A 22,681-nucleotide genomic window follows, 5' to 3' on the forward strand; every position below is an offset into this window, starting at 1 on the left:
CTCTTTCTGGGTGTTGGTAAGGGATAAGGCTTTACTCTCTGTGTTAGGCTGTCTCTCTGAGAGTGTGTTTGTGTGAGAAAGTTGGAGAGAGAATGATCAGTTTGTTAATTTCCCTTACTGTGAGTGTTGGGCTGTTTAGGCTATGATATCAGTCCTACTCTGAACTGCTCTGGCTGTCTTTCCCTCACTGTGTGAGTGATATGGGCTGGGGGACTTACAGAACTCGGGAAGCCAGAAAAATATACTGTGTGAGTGAAACGTATAGAGGTCATCTGATGTCTTTTCTCTGCAATTGAAATCTGACAACGCAAATTCTTCTGGGTGCTTTTCTCCCCTCATCTCAGATCTGGCTTAAAAGATCCAATGCAGACATTTTTTTTCTAAATATCAAATAATTTCTGGGTAACATTTGAGTTCCTTACTGTGATTGTTTTCAATTCAAATGGTAAAAATAGTTTCTTAGCAAAGAGCAATTTCTCAAGTAAGACTTTTACTAGGACTGTCTGGGAGTGGTCTATGGGAAGGGGAAAACTGAAAAATAGCTGTTATTGGCAGAGGATTGGAACTATTTTATTATTGGTCGATTAATGAATTTACTGCCTGATGATGTCACCAAGCAGGCCAAAACTCTATACCATCAGGCAGTTTTTTCAAACAGTTCTTACACTAAAAGGGCATAGTCACTTTAACTCTACCTATATGAACATATTACCTAAATTACCTCGACTAACCTGTGCCCCCGCACATTGACTCTGTACCGGTAGCCCCTGTATATAGCCTCACTACTGTTATTTTACTTTTTTTTTTATACTTACACATTTTTCTTAAAACTGCGTTGTTGTTTAAGGGCTTGAAAGTAAGCATTTCACTGTAAAGTCTACTACACCTGTTGTTTTTGGCACGTGGAAAATACAATTTGATTATCTTTTTCACAATTTCAGTGTTATTCCAACCTCGTAGTGTGGAAATATACAGTGCATTCAGAATGTATTCAGAAACCCATGACTTTTTCCACATTTTGTTATGTTACAGCCTTATTCTAAAATTGATTACACACTAACTCATAATCAAAGTGAAAAGTTTTTTTTTTTTTTTTTTTTTTACAAATCTTTGCAAATTTATAAAAAATAAAATCCATAAATATCTTAGTATTCCATTGATCACCCTTGAGATGTTTCTACAACTTCATTGGAGTCCACCTGTGGTAAATTCAATTGATTGGACTTGATTTGGAAAGGAACACACCGGTCTATATTAGAGGTCGACCGAATATGATTTTTCAACGCCGATACCGATTATTGGAGGACCAAAAAGGCCGATACTGATTAATCGGGCATTTTTTTTTGTACTAATGACAATTACAACAATACTGAATGAACACTTATTTTAACTTAATATAATACATCAATTTAGCCTCAAATTAATAATTAAACATGTTCAATTTGGTTTAAATAATGCAAAAACAAAGTGTTGGAGAAGGAAGTAAAAGTGCAATATGTGCCATGTAAGAAAGCTAACGTTTAAGTTCCTTGCTCAGAACATGAGAACATATGAAAGCTGGTGGTTCCTTTTAAAACGAGTCTTCAATATTCCCAGGTAAGAAGTTTTAGGTTGTAGTTATTATAGGACTATTTCCCTCTATACCATTTGTATTTCATTAACTTTTGACTATTGGATGTTCTTATAGGCACTTTAGTATTGCCAGTGAAACAGTATAGCTTCCTTACCTCTCCTCGCTCCTACCTGGGCTCGAACCAGGAACACATCGACAACAGCCACCCTCGAAGCAGCGTTACCCATGCAGAGCAAGGAGAACAACTACTCCAAGTCTCAGAGTGAGTGACGTTTGAAACGCTATTAGCGCGCACATCGCTAACTAGCTAGCCATTTCACATCGGTTACACCAACACACCACACACTATAGTATTGCCAGCCTAATCTCGGGAGTTGATAGGCTTGAAGTCATAAACAGCGCAATGCTTGACGCACAACGAAGAGCTGCTGGCAAAATGCACGAAAGTGCTGTTTGAATGAATGCTTATGAGCCTGCTGCTGCCTACCACCGCTCAGTCAGACTGCTCTATCAATTTACACACAGAAATACGAGCCTTAGCTCATTAATATGGTCGAATCCGGGAAACTATCATCTCGAAAACAAGACGTTTATTCTTTCAATGAAATACGTTCCGTATGTTATCTAAGGGGTGGCATCCATAAGTCTAAATATTCCCGTTACAATTGCACAACCCTCAACGTTATGTCATAATTACATAAAATTCTGGCAAATTAGGCGGCCCAAACTGTTGCATATACACTGACTCTGCTTCCAATGAACGCAAGAGAAGTGACACAATTTCACCTGGTTAATATTACCTGCTAACCTGGATTTCTTTTAGCTAAATATGCAGGTTTAAAAATATATACTTCTGTGAATTGATTTTAAGAAAGGCATTGATGTTCATGGTTAGGTACACATTGGAGCAACGATACGCACCGCATCGATTATATGTAACGTAGGACACGCTAGATAAACTAGTAATATCATCAACCATGTGTAGTTAACTAGTGATTATGATTGTTTTTTTATAAGATAAGTTTAATGCTAGCTAGCAACTTACCTTGGCTTACTGCATTCGCGTAACAGGTAGTCTCCTCGTGGAGTGCAATGAGAGGCAGGTGGTTAGAGCGTTGGACTAGTGAACTGTAAGGTTGCAAGATTGAATCTCCCGAGCTGACAAGGTGAAAATCTGTCCTTCTGCCCCTGACGAGGCAGTTAACCCACCGTTCCTAGGCCATAATTGAAAATAAGAATGTGTTAACTGACTTGCCTAGTTAAATAAAGATGAAAAAAGGTGTTAACATTTTTTACTTTAAAAATGTGCCAAATCGGTGTCCAAAAATACCGATTTCCGATTGTTACGAAAACTTGAAATGAGCCCTAATTAAATCGGCCATTCCGATTAAATCGGTCGACCTCTAGTACATACCCCAACCAGAAGCCATGGATTTACAGGTAACATTCGCACTGAGCTAAAGGGTCAAGCTGCCGCTTTCAAGGTGTGGGAATCTAACACGGAAGCTTGCAAGAAATCCTGCTATGCCCTGCGCCGAACCATCAAACAGGCCAAGCGTCAATACAGGGCTAAGATTGAATCATACTACACCAGCTCCGACGCTCGTCTTATGTGGCAGGGCTTCCAAACTATTACAGACTACAAAAGGGAAGCACAGCCACGAGCTGCCCAGTGAAACGAGCCTACCAGACGAGCTAAATCACTTCTATGCCCTCTTGAAGGCAAGCAACACTGAGGCATGCATGAGAGAATCAGCTGTTCCAGGCGACTGTATTCACGCTCTCCATAGCCGACGTGAGTAAGACATTTAAACAGGTCAACATGCACAAGGCTGCGGGGCCAGACGGATTACCAGGACATGTGATCCGGGCATGTGCTGACCAACTGGCAGGTGTCTTCACTGACATTTTCAACATGTCCCTGATTGAGTCTGTAATATCAACATGTTTCAAGCAGACCACCATAGTCCCTGTGCCCAAGAACACAAAGGCAAACTGCCTAAATTACTACAGACCAGTAAGACTCACATCTGTAGCCATGAAGTGCTTTGAAAGGTTGGTAATGGCTCACATCAACACCATTATCCCAGAAACCCTAGACACACTCCAACTTGCATTCCGCCCAAACAGATCCACATATGGTGCAATCTCTATTGCACTCCACACTGCCCTTTCCCACCTGGACAAAAGAAACACTTATGTGAGAATGTTATTGACTACAGCTCAGCATTCAACACCATAGTACCCTCAAAGCTCATCACTAAGCTAAGGATCCTGGGACTAAACACCACTCTCTGCAACTGGATCCTGGACTTCCTGACGGGCTGCCCCCTGGTGGTGAGGGTAGGTAGCAACACATCTGCCACGTTGATCCTCAACACTGGAGCTCCCCAGGGGTGCGTGCTCAGTCCCCTCCTGTACTCCCTGTTCACCCACAACTGCATGGCCAGGCAAGACTCCAACACCATCATTAAGTTTGCAGATGACACAACAGTGGTAGGCCTGATCACCAACAACGACGAGACAGCCTATAGGGAGGTGGTCAGAGAGCTGGCCGGGTGGTGCCAGAATAACAACCTATCCCTCAATGTATCCAAGACTAAGGAGATGATTGTGGACTACAGGAAAAGGAGGACCGAGCACACCCCCATTCTCATCGACGGGGCTGTAGTGGAGCAGGTTGAGAGCTTCAAGTTCCTTGGTGTCCACAACAACAAACTAGAATGGTCCAAACACACCAATACAGTCGTGAAGATGGCACAACAAAGCCGATTCCCCCTCAGGAAACTAAAAAGATTTGGCATGGGTCCTGAGATCCTCAAAAGGTTCTACAGCTGCAACATCGAGAGCATCACTGGTTCACTGGTTGCATCACTGCCTGGTACGGCAGTCGCTCGACCTCTGACCTCAAGACACTACAGAGGGTAGTGCGTACGGCCCAGTACATCACTGGGGCTAAGCTGCCTGCCATCCAGGACCTCTACACCAGGCGGTGTCAGAGGAAGGCCCTAAAAATTGTCAAAGACCCCAGCCACCCTAGTCATAGACTGTTCTCTCTACTATTACATGGCAAGCAGTACCGGAGTGCCAAGTCTAGGACAAAAAGACTTCAACACTTTTTACCCCCAAGCCATAAGACTCCTGAAACAGGTAATCAAATGGCTACCCAGACTATTTGCATTGTGTGCCCCCCCAACCCCTCTTTTTACGCTGCTGCTACACACTGCTAATCATGTATGCATAGTCACTTTAACTATACATTCATGTACATACTACCTCAATTGGGCGGACCAACCAGTGCTCCCGCACATTGGCTGACAGGGCTATCTGTATTGTGTCCCGCCACCCACCAACCCCTCTATTACGCTTCTGCTACTCTGTTCATCATATATGCATAGTCACTAACCATATCTACATACTACCTCAAATCAACCTGACTAACTGGTGTCTGTAGCCTCGCTACTGTATATAGCCTGTCTTTTTACTGTTGTTTTATTTCTTTACTTACCTATAGTTCACCTAATACCTTTTTTTGCACTATTGGTTAGAGCCTGTAAGTAAGCATTTCACTGTAAGGTCTACACTTGTTGTATTCGGTGCACGTGACAAACTTTGATTTGCGATGATCCAGGTGAAAAGGTTCAGAGATTGCGGTAGGAATCCGGGGATATGGAGAGAAAATAGGTCCGGTATGGTCTGGTTTGCAAACTGGCGAGAGTTTTCTGAGCTAAAGGTTAGCTGTTGACCGCTAGCAGTGGTTAGCTGACTACTAGCTAGTTAACTGGCTAGCTTCTGTTGGGGGATTCCGGTTCCGAAGTAAAGAAAGATATTTTAGAAAAAAAGCAGATCCACACCACATTGGGTGAGGCGGGTTGCAAGAGAGTATTTTGAAGCAGAGGTTTAGAAAAAAATATGGTTCATGTCTGGTTCATCCTTGGGAGGAATTTCCAAAAGCCTGAAGGTACCACGTTCATCTGTATAAACAATAGTACGCAAATATAAACACCATGGGACCACGCAGCCGTCATACCGCTCAGGAAGGAGAAGCGTTCTGTCTCCTAGAGATAAACATACTTTGGGGAGAAAAGTGCAAATCAATCCCAAAACAACAGCAAAGGACCTTGTGAAGATGCTGGAGGAAACAGGTACAAAGGTATCTATATCCACAGTAAAACGAGTCCTATATCAACATAACCTGAAAGGCCGCTCTGCAAGATAGAAGCCACTGCTCCAAAACCGCCATAAAAAGCCAAATTACGGGTTGCAACTGCACATGGGGACAAAGATCGTACTTTTTGGAGAAATGTACTCTGGTCTGATGAAACAAAAATAGAACTGTTTGGCCATAATGACCATCGTTATGTTTGGAGGAAAAAGGTGAGGCTTGCAAGCCGAAGAACCCCATCCCAACCGTGAAGCACGGGGGTGGCAGCATCATGTTATGGGGGGTGCTTTGCTGCAGGAGAGACTGGTGCACTTCACGAAATAGATGGCATCATTTTTTCTCTCTTTGAAAAGTTTCATACGGCTATGGTCTTGGGAGAGTGGTTAGTGGAATTTAGGTGGTTTTATCGGTATAGAGATATCCGGAGATAAAGAGGAGCTACCAAATTAAATAAGGCCTGGCAATTTTTGTTTGTTTTTGCCATATGGTTTACCACACACACAAACTTACTGGTTATGAATTTGGGTTAGTGCCAAGGTATCTTAAAAAGGCACACACACACAGAATTTTCAGAAGTTTTTATTTTCTGAGTTTTAATTGAACATGCAAATTATTCTGATAAAAAAAAAATGTATTGGAGAAATTTACTGTGAACCTGGAAATTGAAATGTATTAAATGTTTTGAATGTTTTTACATCTAATATAGAACGTAACACTTCTTTGAATGGTTTGAATGACCTAAAATCGCCCTCACTGGAAAGCCAGGAGACATTGGATGAGGATTTCAAGGTCATGTTTAATATGTGGATGTCGATTAAGGCAGCCCTCCTCACCTCTCTGATTTAGAGGGGTTGGGTTAAATGCAGAAGACATTTCAGTTGTACAACCCTTTCCCCACTGAAAGTTGACTAGTAACAACAACTGTAGCCTAAAAGACCCCACCATGAGCACCCACTACATTTGCCCAAGAACAGGCAAACTAAATTAAAACCCACACCCAAATGTAAAGAAAGGTAGCAAATCAAAAAGGTGGAGCAAAATCAGATAACAGAAAGGATTGTTTGTCTAGAAATCAAAATAGGGAGCGCTAACTAAAAGGACAACTGGAGCACTGGGCCAGCATAGGTGAAACCCCTTCCCACTAACGAGATGGCAACCAGCACAAGTGTAACACATACTGACTAACGAGGTGACACTAATCGGTGCTTCGTGTGGATAGTGTTTGGATAGGAATTAAAATGATGTAATCATGAAATGATAATGAACCCATTTTGTTTCAGGGGCGAATTTATGGTATAAGAATAATAATTGTATGCAATATGATAATGTGGATTCTTTATATGAAAATATATTAATGCTAATATGTTTTTGCATATCCTGTTAATTTTTAGCACACTAAGGAAACAACGATGGAAATTCAACCTGATGAAAATAAAAATTGAATTGTCTAAACCGGAACCTCAAGTCTCTCTGCCCTTTCCTTGTCCTCACCGGGACACCTGCCCCTCGCGCATTCTTAAAATAGGCAACCTGACTTAAGTGGTCCTTTGGCTGGATATGGAAGGGGATACAGGTGTTCCCACGGATGGGGAACTCAATTCCTCCACCCTCACTGGGGAACCTCAGCCTGACTGTGCAATAGCTGGGCCGGGCCAAAATTAAAACCTCCACTGTCTCACAACCAAGTGCGGCAAGGGCACATCCAGCAGGAGCAAGGCCTAAAGAGGAGCCTGTTTAGAGTTGAAAGAGCCGAAGGGGGAAACAGCCCCCGGTTTATTTGAAAGACAATTTGGATTGTGTATGGGTAAATCTATCGCAGAAGAGAATATCCAGACAACCACAGCAGCTCTCTGCAGCAGCCTACCTGGCTCAACATACAAGTCCTGTTCCTCAGAACATATGGAGGGCCCTAACACAAGAAGGCCTACCATGAAACCAATCTATTGAAGACACCTCACGGAGGCGGCACATTGGGGGAACAGAGCGACGCTCTGTAAAATCCAAGATCATCCAAATAATCTCGTTCAATGAGAACAGAGGGCCGCTCTTCATATCGGTCATCTCAGAGACATGGAATTGCATGGAATCCCATCAGAGGCCCTGAGTGACTCACAAGCTGCCGTTCTCTAAGAACGTAGGAAGTGGAGAATGGGGGGGTGGGGGGGGGGGGGGGTCAAGGAGGCCGATATTCAATATTAAAATAGAAAAACCAGTTACACAATAATGCATAAATTTTTTTTACCAATCGAACTACATAACCATGAAAATAATTGTATTTGAAATGGTAAATCTCTTGACAAACTGGGTAAATTAAGATGGCATAGGCCTACTCACAATATAGGTAAATATATATATTAAATAGGGATTGTGTTGCATGCATTGAGATATTGAGCTTGTTTTGGCTGATCAGTGGAGTCTACGGTGCTATAGGTGACAAAATTTGTTTCCCTTCCATTTGGGACTTACAGTGCAATCGGAAAGCATTCAGACCTTTTGACTACTTTACACATTAAATTACAGCCTTATTCTAAAATGTATTAAATTATTTTTTTCCTTAATCAATATACACACAATACCTCAAAAACAAAGCGATTTAAAAAACATTTTTATACATTTATTAAAAATTAAACAGAAATACCTTGACAAATATTCAGACCCTTTGTTATGAGACTCGAAATTGAGCTCAGGTGCATCCGGTTTCCATTGATCATCCTTGAGATGTTTCTACAACTTGACTGGAGTCCACCTGTGGTAAATTCAATTGATTGGACATGATTTGGAGAGCACACACCAGTCTATATAGAAAGGTCCCACAGTCAACAGTGCATGTGAGAGCAAAAACCAAACCATGAGGTCAAAGGTATTGCCCATAGAGCGCCAAGACAGGATTGTGTCGAGACACAGATCTGCAACATTGAAGGTCTGCAGCATTGAAGATACCCAAGAAAACAGTAGCCTCCATCATTCTTAAATGGAAAAAGTATGGAACAACTAAAGACTCTTCATAGAGCTGGTCGCCCGGCCAAACTGAGCAATCGGGGGAGAAGGATGAAGAGGCGACTCCGGGATGCTGGCCTTCAAGGCAAAGTTGCAAAGGAAAATACATATCTCAAACTGGCCAATAAAAAGAAAAGATTACGATGGGCAAAAGAACAGACACTGGACAGAGGAACTTGGCCAGTATCCCGGAGTTGCCTCTTCACTGTTGACGTTGAGACTGGTGTTTTGCAGGTACTATTTAATGAAGCTGCCAGTTGAGGACTTGTGAGGCGTCTCTTTCTCAAACTAGACACTAATGTACTTGTCCTCATGCTCAGTTGTGCACCGGGGCCTCCCACGTTCTATTCTGGTTAGTGCCAGTTTGTGCTGTTCTGTGATGGGAGTAGTACACAGCATTGTACGAGATCTTCAGTTTCTTGGCAATTTCTCGCATGGTATAGCCTTCATTTCTCAGAACAAGAATAGACTGACAAGGTTTAGAAGACAGTTATTTGTTTCTGACCATTTTGAGCCTGTAATCAAACCCACAAATGCTGATGCTCCAGATACTCAACTAGTCTAAAGAAGGCCAGTTTTATTGCTTCTTTAATCAGCACAACAGTTTTCAGCTGTGCTAACAATTGCAAAATGGTTTTCTAATGATCAATTAGCCTTTAAAATGATACACTTGGATTAGCTAACAACGTGCTATTGAAACACAGAGTGATGGTTGCTGATAATGGGTCTCTGTACGGCTATGTAGATATTCCACACAAAAAAAAATCTGCAGTTTACAGCTACAATAGTAATTTACAACATTAACAATGCTTCTGATCAATTTGATGTTATTTAAATAATGGACAAGAAAATATATATATTTTTCTTCCAAAAACAATGACATTTGTAAGTGACCCCAAACTTTTGAACAGTTGTGTGTGTGTGTGTGTGTGTGTGTGTGTGTGTATATATATGTATATATATATATATATATTTATTTTTAATTTGGGACAGTTCATGTTCAGTTTGGGACGGTTTAAATTGCATTTTGGGAAAATTCTGGGACTGTGATGGAAAAAGTTAAGTCTCGAGACATGATCGTAACCAATGTAATGAAATACAAATTACATTTCTGAAATATGTAGGTGAACTTATGAGACTCGGTCAATTCATCTGATGTAACCTACAAAACAACAAGCAGCCCAGGACATAGGCTAGTACAGGTCAGAGAGCCCACCCAAACGACTGAACATTTCTAAGAATCTGAAGGGGTTCATTAGTCATTGTCATCACCAGGAGCACAGTCATCCACTTGGGTAGTGGGCCGAGAACGATAAAAAGGTCTTGACAATTTCTCTTTGGTCTTGATACTTCCCTTTGAAATAAAGCACAGAGATACGTCACATACTGTAAACACTATGAAAAGAAGGTGTGTAAGGAAGAGTGAGAGAAAGCAAGAGAGCGATAGAATGCAAGAGGGAGACAGCAAGAGAGAGATGCCTGGCCAACATGCACAGTTGTTTGTACATGGTCAACATTCTGGGAACCGCCTGTGACACACTATGGGGCTGATTCAATTCCAAATGTAAACTGGGTTAGTATGGACTCTGAAACAAGAACATTGTTGTTTTGCCTTGAGTTGTTTTTCTTAGAGGAGGGACCCCTGTCCGTGGAAGCTGAAATACACACTTGTAGCTAGCTATAACTTAACAGTGTCACACGTTTTTACTGTGGAATTTTAAGGTTATTAATATGGCGAATGGCCATTCAAAATTAACATTTTGAACTGGAAAGGGATACAGTTAAGCTACCGTAAACACCATTTTAGGACTAGTTCCCAGATCCAAAGCACGTCTCTACTATTAGGTCTTTATATTTTACACAGAGGTCAGGGTTCGTTCCATGAGGATTTTGAAGGGGCCATGAACATTTTGAAGGGGCCATTTGCTGTATCAATAACCTTAAAATTCCACAGTAAAAATGTCTGATGCCATTATAATAAGTTAGATACAAGTGTGTAGTTGCTAAGTGAAAAGGTTACCTTGTCTGCTTAGTGCAGTCACAGTATCCACACTATTTAAAAAGCACATTCTAAAATAGTCATCAACATTATTCTTAGGAAACACCGTTTGAGGTCATTTTGTAAAGCAGGGTTAGTGTTAGTTTCAAAGAGGCACTTTTTTTATTGTAGTTATTTTCAGTGTTTTTTTTATAACATATCTACAGTTGTTTGTCATGAACATGGACTGTCAAGTTATTTCCTACAAAGTTGATCAGATAAAGCATGAAAATTAAATTAAATGTATTTTTGTTATATTTTAATATTAAAATAGGGCTACAGAATGTTTAGAATTTATTTAGATTTTTTTTTCAATTTGGCTGCATCTTTAAGTGCACTAATATCATTGGCTAATTTATTTGGGGCTAATTCACCACCTACATAAGTGGAAACGAAAAAACATAATAGCTAGACCAAACTCTAAATATAATACCCACTGCTAGTAGCCTCGTATTAATCTAATCTATCTAAAAAAATGGTGCAGTTGTAGCCTAGCGCCCAACGCAATGGCCAATGAGTATTTAGCACGCACTGCATATCAAAGCCGTATCAAATATCTTAGTTGTAAAAGTTGCTATTGAGCTCAAAATTGAGATCTGAGAAATAACAAATACAGTGCATTTGGAAAGTATTCAGACCCCTTGACTTTTTCCAGATTTTGTTACATTACAGACTTATTCTGAAATGGATTAAATAGTGTGCACAATACTCCATAAGGACAAAGCAACAACAGGTGGAGCTCAGGTGCATCCTAGTTCCATTAACCATCCTTGAGATGTTTCTATAACTTGTCCACCTGTGGTAAATTCAATTAATTGGACAGGATTTGGAAAGGCACACACAGCTATGTAAGGTCCCAAAGTTGACAGTGCATGTCAGTGCAAAAACCAAGCAATGAGATCGAAAGAAATTGCGCGTAGAGCTCCGAGACAGGATTGTGTCGAGGCACAGATCGGGGGAAGGGTACCCAACAAATTTCTGCAGCATTGAAGGTCCCAAAGAACACAGTTGTCGCCATCATTCTTAAATGGAAGAAGTTTGTAACCACCAAGACCCTTCCTAGAGCTGGCTACCCGGCCAAACTGAGAAATCGGGGGAGAAGGGCCTTGGTCAGAGAGGTGACCTAGAACGTGATGGTCACTCTGACAGAGCTCCAGTGTTCATCTGTGGAGATGGGAGAACCTTCCAGAAGGACAGCCATCTCTGCAGCACTCAACCAATCAGGCCTTTATGGTAGAGTGACCAGACGGAAGCCAGTCCTCAGTAAAAAGGCACATGACAGCCCGCTTGGAGCTTGCCAAAAGGCACCTAAAGGACCCTGACCACAAGAAACAAGATTCTCTGGTCTGATGAAAGCAAGATTGAACTCTTTGGCCTGAATGAATAAGAGCAAAGTACAGAGAGATCCTTGATGATAACCTACTTCAGAGCGCTCAGGACCTCAGACGAAGGTTCACCTTCGAACAGGACAACGACCGTAAGTACACATCCAAGACAACACAGGAGTGGCTTAGGGACATGTCTCTGAATGTCCTTGAGTGGCCCAGCCAGAGCCCGGACTTGAACCCGATTGAACATCTCTGGAGAGACTTGAAAATAGCTGTGCAGCGACGCTCCCCATCCAACCAGACCGAGCTTGAGAGGATCTGCTGAGAAGAATGAGAGAAACTCCCCAAATAAATGTGTCAAGCTTGTGGCGTCATACCGAAGACTCGAGACTAATCCTTGTCAATAGTACTTAGTAAAGGGTCTTAATATCTGTAAATGTAATGTCCGTTTAAAAAAAATTTTTGCAGAAATGTTTAAAAACCTGTTTTAACTTTGTCATTATGGAGTATTGTGTGTAGATTGAGAGAAAAAAAACATTTAATTCAATTTTAGAATAAGGCTGTAACATAACATGTGGAAAAAGGGAAGGGCTCGGAATACTTTCCGAATGCAACGTATATACAGTACCACAAGAGATTATTTTTACTATTTTCTACATTGTAGAATAATAGTGAAAACATCGAAACGATAAAACACATGGAATCATGTAGTAACCAAAAAAAAAAAAAAAAAAGAGTTAATCTAAATATATTTTAGATTCGTCAAAATAGCCACCCTTTGCCTTGATAACAGCTTTGCACACTCTTGGCATCAGTGTATTAGTGTTTTTTACTTTTTTTGTGGCCCCCAGGAAGAGTAGCTGCTGCTTCTGCAAAAGTTCATGGGGATCCAAATAAACAAATATAGGTTAGCCTACCAGCATACACACTCCAAGGTTAACCAAATTTCCGCACAGGAACATTCTACACACGCGTTTTGGTGTGCATCTATAGGAACCCTCTGTAGATCCCCCCACAAGAGTCTATAAACAGTGAGAGTAAAAGCCAGCAAGAGTCAGCCTGAACAATGAGAGATTAAGGACAGAAAAAAGCCCAACATCAACCACCTTAGGTCAGGACCGATCGAGGCAGTTGACAGAGGCGAGGCATGGTGACTCAATCGAGCCATGTTATCTCATAGCTAACTGGGCCCCAGATCCATTGGCTATCATTGCCACTTGTCCCCTCTGTCTGTCCATTCCACCTCCGACCCAGCCTGTCCTGGGCTGCGTCCCAAATGGCACCCTGCAGGGCTCTGGTCAAAAGTTGTGCTGGTTACACAGGGCTCCCCTGATGTCATGGCCGACATACAAGAACGATTAAGAAATGGGCACGGCTGTTCCCCGATGACATCACACTGGCAACAACTCGCTCTGTCCACTATCATGCACATCAACAACTCTGTGATGCTGGCCTGGAACAAAGTCTCTCGGTAAACAATGATTTGTTTCAGGAAAATAGCATCGGGACAATACAATCAGACCTCATTTTACACACACCTCGCCATACTACAGACAATTGAAAAGTGGGTATTGATGAGGTGGCATGCTAGGACGAAAGCCAGGAGATATTCTACACCATATAGAGAACAAAACACAGGGCTACATACTAGGCGAGTATTCACTTCAGTTAAAGTGTCAGCTGCAAAACAATTACTTTTAGTGTAATTTATTTTAGAGCCCTCAACTAAAACAGGACAGGTGGTAAATAAGGGGTAATGATTGTTTATAACGAAGTGGGTTATTATCCAGTTTTTGTGGGTGGAGGCGTCGTGCCTATAAGGGGCACACGGGCATGTGCCCCCTCAGATTTGTCCTGTAAAAAATGTTTGTTGTTGTTTCTCTGTATACTACTAGCAACTTTATCAAGTTGGCTTTAGCAATCCCAGACTGGGAACCTATCTCCCAACCTCATAGCTAGCTACCAAGAAGCCATTTCAGGCTATCAATAAAGTTAGAGTAGCTAGCTTGTCTAGCCATAGGTGGGACGTCCATAAAGCTAAGCTTACCCTAATGTAAACTGAATTAAATTGCCAAAATTATTTAGCCTACTCCTGTCAATACAGAAATAAATTAAATAATTCAAACTAGGCTACTACACCAGAAATTATGATTTAGCCACAGAGGATCATTAGCTTCTTCAAAAATATATTGTTTAAATCGCATTGTCTTCAGTCGGAAGGGCACGCAATTTTGGCGGCACGAGCGGCAAATACCAAATAGATTATTATTGAGTTGCGACGGTCAGTGAAAAGTAGAGTCCCAGCCAGGCATATCGCAATATTTCTAAACACAATCGCGGGAAAACGTAGTTTGGAAAGCAAATGGCTATTGCTGTAAAGAGAAGACAAAGAAATTCTCAACTTAAATGAGCTAACAGTATAGCCCATATTATTGGAGAGTATCGATCATATTCCCGGTGAGTGCGTATATTCACTATCATTGGTGGGTCAGTGACAAATGAAAGTTTGTTTTTGGACAATAATTTCCTCCTCCAGGTTAGATGGGATGTCAAATTGTATTTGTCTCCCCTTCTCGTAGGACTATGAGATGGATCAGACAATGACGTTTTTATTAATCCGTTTGTCAGTGTCAGCAAAGTAGGCTACCCTGTCATTTTTGTCGTATTATAAAAGAATCTGCTGTCTCCACCCTCCAGTCATATAAAGTGTAGTAGATTTGCATGAAATATGTTTATATATAAAAAAAGAGATTGAGTTATGTTATTAGCCCAAATTAAGACTATGCAATCTACTCATGACATTAGGAATAGTATACTATCTTACATAAAAGTCTGCAAATGCGATTAATGCACAGAATGCTTTATTATAAAGGTGCATTGTTATGGTGAAAATTATCTTCCCCAAACTTAAAACAACTCACACGACGCCTGTGTCTCTAACTATCTTAGCTGGCATGCCTGCTGGCAAGGTTGGTAGACTTTAGAAAACCAAGCAATAACTAAATGTGAAGAATAAAACTCACATAAGACTCTCCTTTAAATCTTTTACCCAGATTTACACAGAGATGCATATTTAGTTTCTTTAAAAATAGAATCACTAGTCAAGTAGGATACAGACAGCTCAAGAGGTATGCTTAGATATGCAGAACAATGGACATTTTTATATTAGAATTAAGCATAATGATTATACGTTTCAGGTCTTTAAGAAATTAAATTCTCGAACACAGTCATATATTCAACCCAACCACCAGCTAACCTCACATATTTTGTGCCCCCTGTTTGTGGGCACTAATGAAAAACACCAAAACTCGATGACAGTTCTCTGACGCAATGCTCCTTCCCTGCCAGCCGCACTCCCGCCTGCCAAACTACAAATTTTCTCTCTGAACACAACTGCAAGACATGTTTTTACATACAGCTAAACAATTCCAGGAATAGCATACCTCACATCCTTGGCAAGGACAGGTGTTCACTACACAATGTTGAGTATGACTGCATTGCTGCAGAATGTGATGTAAAACATGATGGCAGTCTTCCAGATACTCACCTAATCCCTCAGTGTTAATCAGTTTTCTAAAAGGTGTTTTTTTTATTCTCATTTTAGCATGATGCCTATTGACACCTGTTGAGTGTGAATGCATAAACACCTTGTGTGTACACTAAATAATACACTGGCATTTTAAATGAAATTGAAACAATCTTTCTTACCCATCCTCATCCCCATCCATGGGAATGGCTATCCCGAACAGACTGTTGACGGTGGGATTGGCCAGCTGCAGGCTCTCTGGGATGAAAGGCCTCATGAAATCTTTTCCCAGGGTGGCGTTGGGCTGAGGAAGGTTGTCCGACCTCCTGCGGCTGTCATCCTCTTGGCTGGCTGCGGGAAGGCCCTGCCCAGCAGATCCCGCCATGACCCCACTGGAAACTACCTGGACCTGGGAGAGTCCTGCTGGGCCTGGGGGGGTGTTGGTGGCGCTGGGCACTGTGGCAGGCACGTTCTGGACAACGGAGGCTGTGGAAGGTGCGAGGACACTGCCCACTCCACCTGAAGGCAGGGTCTGACTCACAGGGTGCTGTATGGTACTCCCAGGCAGGAGAGGGGCCATCACTGCACCGTTGCCCACCTGCAGTAACAGCCCCTGAACTGAGTTTAATGGACCGCTGTGCAGAGACCCAGTCAGCTCCCCGGCCTGAGCCAACAATCCCAGCACCTGAGCACTGGGGCCGACTGGGGTGATGACAGGCGAGGGGCCCTGGCTCACAGGAGGCCCCACAGAGAGGGAGGACATAGGGAGGGTTTGAGTGCTGGAGCCCTGAGGCTGGTGAAGGGTTAAGTAGTCCAGTTGACTGGGGAGCGTTCCAGAGGGATGAGCAGAGTAGGCAAACTGCTGGGCCTGCGTGGCAAGAGGCATAAGGGGATCTTTTTTCAGCATGCCGCCTTGGGGCGCCCCATTGAGGCCAGTAGGGTGAAGTGTTTGGGGGACAGTGGGCTGAACGTTGACCTGGGCCTGGGATACCACTGCTGAGTAACCCATGGGCTGGAAGGCACTCCCCCCGTTTCCTATTTGGGGCGCTAGGCCATAGCCTTGCTGCTGAGGCTCCGGAGGATGGCCATGGTGGATAGTGGAGTAGCCACTATCACCTGTGGACTCTTGAGCCTGTGTGGACAGGGTACTAGAAGCAACCACAGAGTCTCCTGTGGCCCCAAGCCCAGTGTCCCTGTCTGCATTGTGGTCAAGGGTGACAGTGTGTTTTATGCTATCCACAGTCCTGCTCATGCCAGAGCCCTCAGAATCTCTCTCATAGAACTCTGTACATGTCCATCTGCCCCGCCTGAAGGGCTCCCCTGTACCATGGTCAAGTTTAATGACCCTGAAACGTGAACTATAGCTTACAGTGGTTGTAGTGCTAGGTGCAGCTGGGGGCGTTTGAGACACACTTGTTGGGGAGACATTCGCAGCAGGGACAGCATTGACTGTTGTTGGCTGCTGAGAGGCCAAGGTTGAAATGGAGGGCTTGCTCGCGGCTGGTACAGGCACACTACCCCCTAAAAGGTTTTGATTGACATGACTTCTGCCTGCACTTCTAAAAGCGTGCCCCCCGTTAAAATGACTTGTTGCAGCCTCTTGCTCTTGAGGTAAATGTAACGCCATGACAGCAGCCCCCACTTCCCCTACGTTGTTTAAGGTTTCCTCGGATGAACTTCTGTCACATACCCCCGTGTCAATATCGGCCCGGGACAAGTCGAATATTTCTGATGACACATCCTCGGTTCTGGATTCGTCAGGGTCGTCCAGACTCTCGGTGTCATCCGTGATGCTACTGGCCGCCACCTGAGCCTGTGTCACACTTGTGATTTGAAAACAGCTCTTCTTCTTTGCTGGCATTTTTGACATGTTTAATATGTTAGTCACTCCAGCTCTCTATTTCCAGATTAAAGTGTTAAGTATGAGCTCAATTAGGTAGTCTTCTAACTTATCTAAAGAACTCACAGTTTATAACGAGAGACAAGTACGCGACATCTTCCTTGCTCCCCTCTCCTGTTGCAGTGTGTCTGAGTGTAAAAACGAACAAGCACACTTCCTCTGAACTCGAACAAGCTAGCTAGTCTCCGCCAGCATGAAATGTGACAAGTCTCCCAATACCACAGTCTCCTCTCCTCCGGTTCTTCCAGACCTGGCCTCCCGTGTGAGGTATTTTTACGGCCCCGGAATTGCAAGCAGGCCGCTGTCGCAGTTACTGCCGATACTTCAGTCTGACTGGCGGGCCCCGTTTTTCACCACTCTCCCTTTGAGCTAGCTAGTCAGCTAATGTAGCTAAAAGCCAAATAGCTATCGTTAGTTCTCTCCCCACACAGGAACCAGCCTGCACGACATCATATAAACAAGTGCATATCCTTCTTCAACTCGTCACATGGAATCTATATCCTCCTACGGTAGACATACATTCCTGAATTGAAGAAAGTTCAGCTTCCCCGTCCTCGGGTTCTCTCACTCTTTAGAACTCCTACTGTGACTGAAATTCACTTACTAGCAGGCTAGCTCAAGTATGGCTCTGCTCATTCTCTACGACTCGACAAGATGGCAAAAAAACCGCACAGCACTCTGGGAGAGTTGCGCATTGGCGTCCTGTCTATGATTGGCGTAGATAAATCATAGGGGATACGGTGATTTGCTAGTATTCTGAAAGAATAAGGTATCTAAAACACATTTAATATCTCCAGACACGTGTGTCTTGGAAAAAAATGAATTGTCCAAGATAGGACATTTCTGCCAACATAGACATCTATGTTTGGTTAATATTGGGTCAGATACAGATCAGCCTTTCAACGTCCACATAGACGGCCTTAACTTCTCCCAAAAATGTCTATGATTTGTTCAGATTATCTTAATAGGTCTAATAAATCTAAACAAATCATTGCATCTATGTTTCACAAGTTTGGACAGTGCAGCACAGTACAATAGAGCTCAGTAGAGTAAAGTGTAGTTCAGTACAGTAGAGTACAGCACAGTATAATGTACTATATTGTACCCTACTTTACTCTAATATTCTCTGCTGAATTTAACTGTACTCTACTGAATTACACTCTTCTGTGTTGTACCGTACTGTACTATACTGTAATGCACTCTACTGAATACAACTAATGTCCTGTGCTGTTCAAACTTGTGAAACAGCCTAGAGGTCTATGATTCGTTCAGATTTGGTCTGGTCCTGACCGACCAACTGTGTACTTGTTTGGGGGCGGATCTTTTTAGAATAATAACCAGCATGCTTTGCAAGTGTTTGTTTTATGCTTAGGTGGTATACAGTATATACCTTATACAGGGCTATTTGGAAAGTTTTATCAATACATGTGTATATTTGTGGCTACTTTTTAAGTAAATACCTGTAGTCAACTTGTGAAATACGTTAGGAGATAAACCAGATCACGTTCTTCATTTCACTTGTCACATTATTTTACTTTATGAGCTTACCTTAGTTACCGAGAATGGTTAGCCAGTCAAGGGTTTGTTTGAAAATAGCACAATGGGTAAAAGCGGGAGCTGGTGAGTCCAGCTGTGTATTGACAGGGGTTGTGTTTTATATTGAAAGTCAACAGTGTTTTTGTTTTTTACTTCAACAGAGGGATCAGGGACTTGCAACTATAGTTTTCCTTCACAGAAAATACATTAGTGCAACAGATTTGGCAGAAAATAGCTTTATCTTCATCCAAAATGCAATGCTATTTGGATGGCAGTCACGCAAGGAAATGAGCTTACAATGAAAAATAAGGCATTTATTTTTAAAACAATGCATCGCCATCATTTCTAATGTTTATCATAGAAATAATATATGCAGCTACATTCCCTAATGTTTTGCTTAAAGTGCATCTTGAATTTTACCGGAGAAAAGTAGGTTGGCTACACCAAGAAAATACCAGAGAAAAACCAGTCTGCTGATAGAATGCCCATTCCTGAATTTTCATCCAAGTGGAGAAATGCAACTGAAGCACAAACTTATTCTGATGCAGAGCAGAAATTAAAATTAAAAGCATTTTACATCTGCGTTTACAAAACGCAGCAAGAAATTTCTAACACGTTTTATATTTTTTTCCTGCATGAAAAATTAAGAATTCTGCGTTAACGCAACCCCTAAGTTTAACTTGCTAGTTATCTAAGTAAGTTACTGAATTAATAAGGTGACGGGACATCATATTGGTTAAGCTTTCTGCCGTGTTTGAGAAGTAAAAGCCCTTTGGATGAGTTATCTGTGCAGCTGCCACTGCTATCTTTTGATTTCCTTGCGTTTTTTCTTCTCCGTTCTCGCCAGTCTGCTCCTCCCCATATTCTCGGGGTAGAGCAGTCAGCCCTAGCCATTGTGCCGGAAAACACTGAGCTTCACATTATCTGTTCACAATGCACATTAGTGACATCTGCTGTTCAGCAATAAATAACAGGGTGTGATTATGAGGTACTTTTTTGTCACTGTTTTCATCAATTTAGCTTTTAGTTAGTTTGAATACCACGTTCGCATCTTACAAGTTTACTATTTTTCAAAAACTGAATCTATGTCATTATTTAAGACAGAAGCTTATACTATACTAAATAAAACATATTATTTGAACAACAGTGCAGAAAGTGTGGTGTCTCGAAAAAAATCTAACTAGTGTGCCTTCGATAGGATTTGATCGCATACCCTCATGTCCCTGAATGTTCCATAGTTCTCTGCTCTTCCTGCTAAACTACCAGTCAGGTGAAATGTTTTGTACAAAATCCTTACTATATTTGTAAATACGGTGACCAATAGAGGTCAGTGTTTGAAATCGTTTTAGAGTACATGGTTAGAAAAATCACATGATCAAATGCAGCTTCGGACATCATTGATGAAGTACTTCTGATAAAGTGGTACACGCATCAGTACACTGCATCGAAGTTAGCTGCTTAGCAATTTTAACGCATTCCTCGGAGCTCCGGTATCAAACGTAACATCACTAGTTTATTCTGTTGGTCGGACTATTTTGAACATCATCTGCCAGTTTTAAAGTTTTTGAAAAAGCTACAATTTCTGTTCGTCAGAACCGAAAATTCGCCTGATTTCAACGTGTTAAATACGCATCTTGAAACGACCGGAAAATACGTATTTTCACCTTATTCGTAACCCAACATTTTCTTCACTTCAACGTCTGGAAAATATGTATTTTAGATGTCTTTCCAATGTAATTTTGCTTAGTGGGATACCTTATGAAAGTCTACCTCCTGGTTCAAGTCCGTACTGTTTTTGAATGGGCTTCAAGCTTACATCATCAAATTCGTGAAAATGGGGTCATTTAATATACAGTACCAGTCAAACGTTTGGACACACCTACTCATTCAAGGGTTTTTCTTTATTTGTACTATTTTCTACATTGTAGAAACTATGAAATAACACATGGAATCATGTAGTAACCAAAAAAAGTGTTAAACAAATCAAAATATATTTTATATTTGAGATTCTTCATGTAGCCACCCTTTGCCTTGATGACAGCGATGCACTCTCTTGGCATAGTCTCAATCAGCTTCATCTGGAATGCTTTTTTCAGTCCACGAATACAAATATCATTTTATATGTATCTTAAATGACCACGCTTTCATGAATTTGATGATAACTTTGAAGTCCATTCAAAAATACTACAGGACTTGATCCAGGAAGTAGGCAGGGCTTTCAAATCAAATATTATTGGTCCGTACACATATTTTGCATATGTTATCGCAGGTGCAGTGAAATGCTTATGTTTCTAGCTCCAACAGAGCAGTATGCCTAACACTACAAAACAATACACAAAAATATCAGAACCAGCTGAGCCCTTAATTAATATATTGTCCTTAATTAATGTATTGTTTTGTATATATAAAATAATGTATAAAATAATATACAGTGGGCCAAAAAAGTATTTAGTCAGCCACCAATTGTGCAAGTTCTCCCACTTAGTATACTTATGATGAAAATTACAGGCCTCTCTCATCTTTTTAAGTGGGAGAACTTGCACAATTGGTGGCTGACTAAATACTTTTTTGCCCCACTGTATATACAGTGCCTTGCGAAAGTATTCGGCCCCCTTGAACTTTGCGACCTTTTGCCACATTTCAGGCTTCAAACATAAAGATATAAAACTGTATTTTTTTGTGAAGAATCAACAACAAGTGGGACACAATCATGAAGTGGAACTGACATTTATTGGATATTTCAAACTTTTTTAACAAATCAAAAACTGAAAAATTGGGCGTGCAAAATTATTCAGCCCCTTTACTTTCAGTGCAGCAAACTCTCTCCAGAAGTTCAGTGAGGATCTCTGAATGATCCAATGTTGACCTAAATAAATACAATAAATACAATCCACCTGTGTGTAATCAAGTCTCCGTATAAATGCACCTGCACTGTGATAGTCTCAAAGGTCCGTTAAAAGCGCAGAGAGCATCATGAAGAACAAGGAACACACCAGGCAGGTCCGAGATACTGTTGTGAAGAAGTTTAAAGCTGGATTTGGATACAAAAAGATTTCCCAAGCTTTAAACATCCCAAGGAGCACTGTGCAAGCGATAATATTGAAATGGAAGGAGTATCAGACCACTGCAAATCTACCAAGACCTGGCCGTCCCTCTAAACTTTCAGCTCATACAAGGAGAAGACTGATCAGAGATGCAGCCAAGAGGCCCATGATCACTCTGGATGAACTGCAGAGATCTACAGCTGAGGTGGGAGACTCTGTCCATAGGACAACAATCAGTCGTATATTGCACAAATCTGGCCTTTATGGAAGAGTGGCAAGAAGAAAGCCATTTCTTAAAGATATACATAAAAAGTGTCGTTTAAAGTTTGCCACAAGCCACCTGGGAGACACACCAAACATGTGGAAGAAGGTGCTCTGGTCAGATGAAACCAAAATTGAACTTTTTGGCAACAATGCAAAACGTTATGTTTGGCGTAAAAGCAACACAGCTGAACACACCATCCCCACTGTCAAACATGGTGGTGGCAGCATCATGGTTTGGGCCTGCTTTTCTTCAGCAGGGACAGGGAAGATGGTTAAAATTGATGGGAAGATGGATGGAGCCAAATACAGG

At 41.7% G+C, this 22,681-nt stretch overlaps 1 protein-coding gene across 1 annotated transcript in view; it reads right to left on the reverse strand.

The window, feature by feature from the left end:
* The window catches only part of LOC139408963 (TSC22 domain family protein 2-like), a 41,513-nt gene extending 23,316 nt beyond the window's left edge, over nt 1-18,197 (reverse strand). The window contains exon 1 of the mRNA XM_071153494.1: nt 15,810-18,197. Within this exon, the coding sequence (XP_071009595.1) occupies nt 15,810-17,497 (1,688 nt within the window). The 5' untranslated portion in view covers nt 17,498-18,197. The remainder of the gene's footprint in view (nt 1-15,809) is intronic.
* Between the last annotated feature and the right edge of the window lie 4,484 nt (nt 18,198-22,681).

The sequence above is a fragment of the Oncorhynchus clarkii genome, chromosome 5 (assembly GCF_045791955.1).
Source record: "Oncorhynchus clarkii lewisi isolate Uvic-CL-2024 chromosome 5, UVic_Ocla_1.0, whole genome shotgun sequence".
In the NCBI taxonomy this organism is placed as follows: domain Eukaryota; kingdom Metazoa; phylum Chordata; class Actinopteri; order Salmoniformes; family Salmonidae; genus Oncorhynchus; species Oncorhynchus clarkii.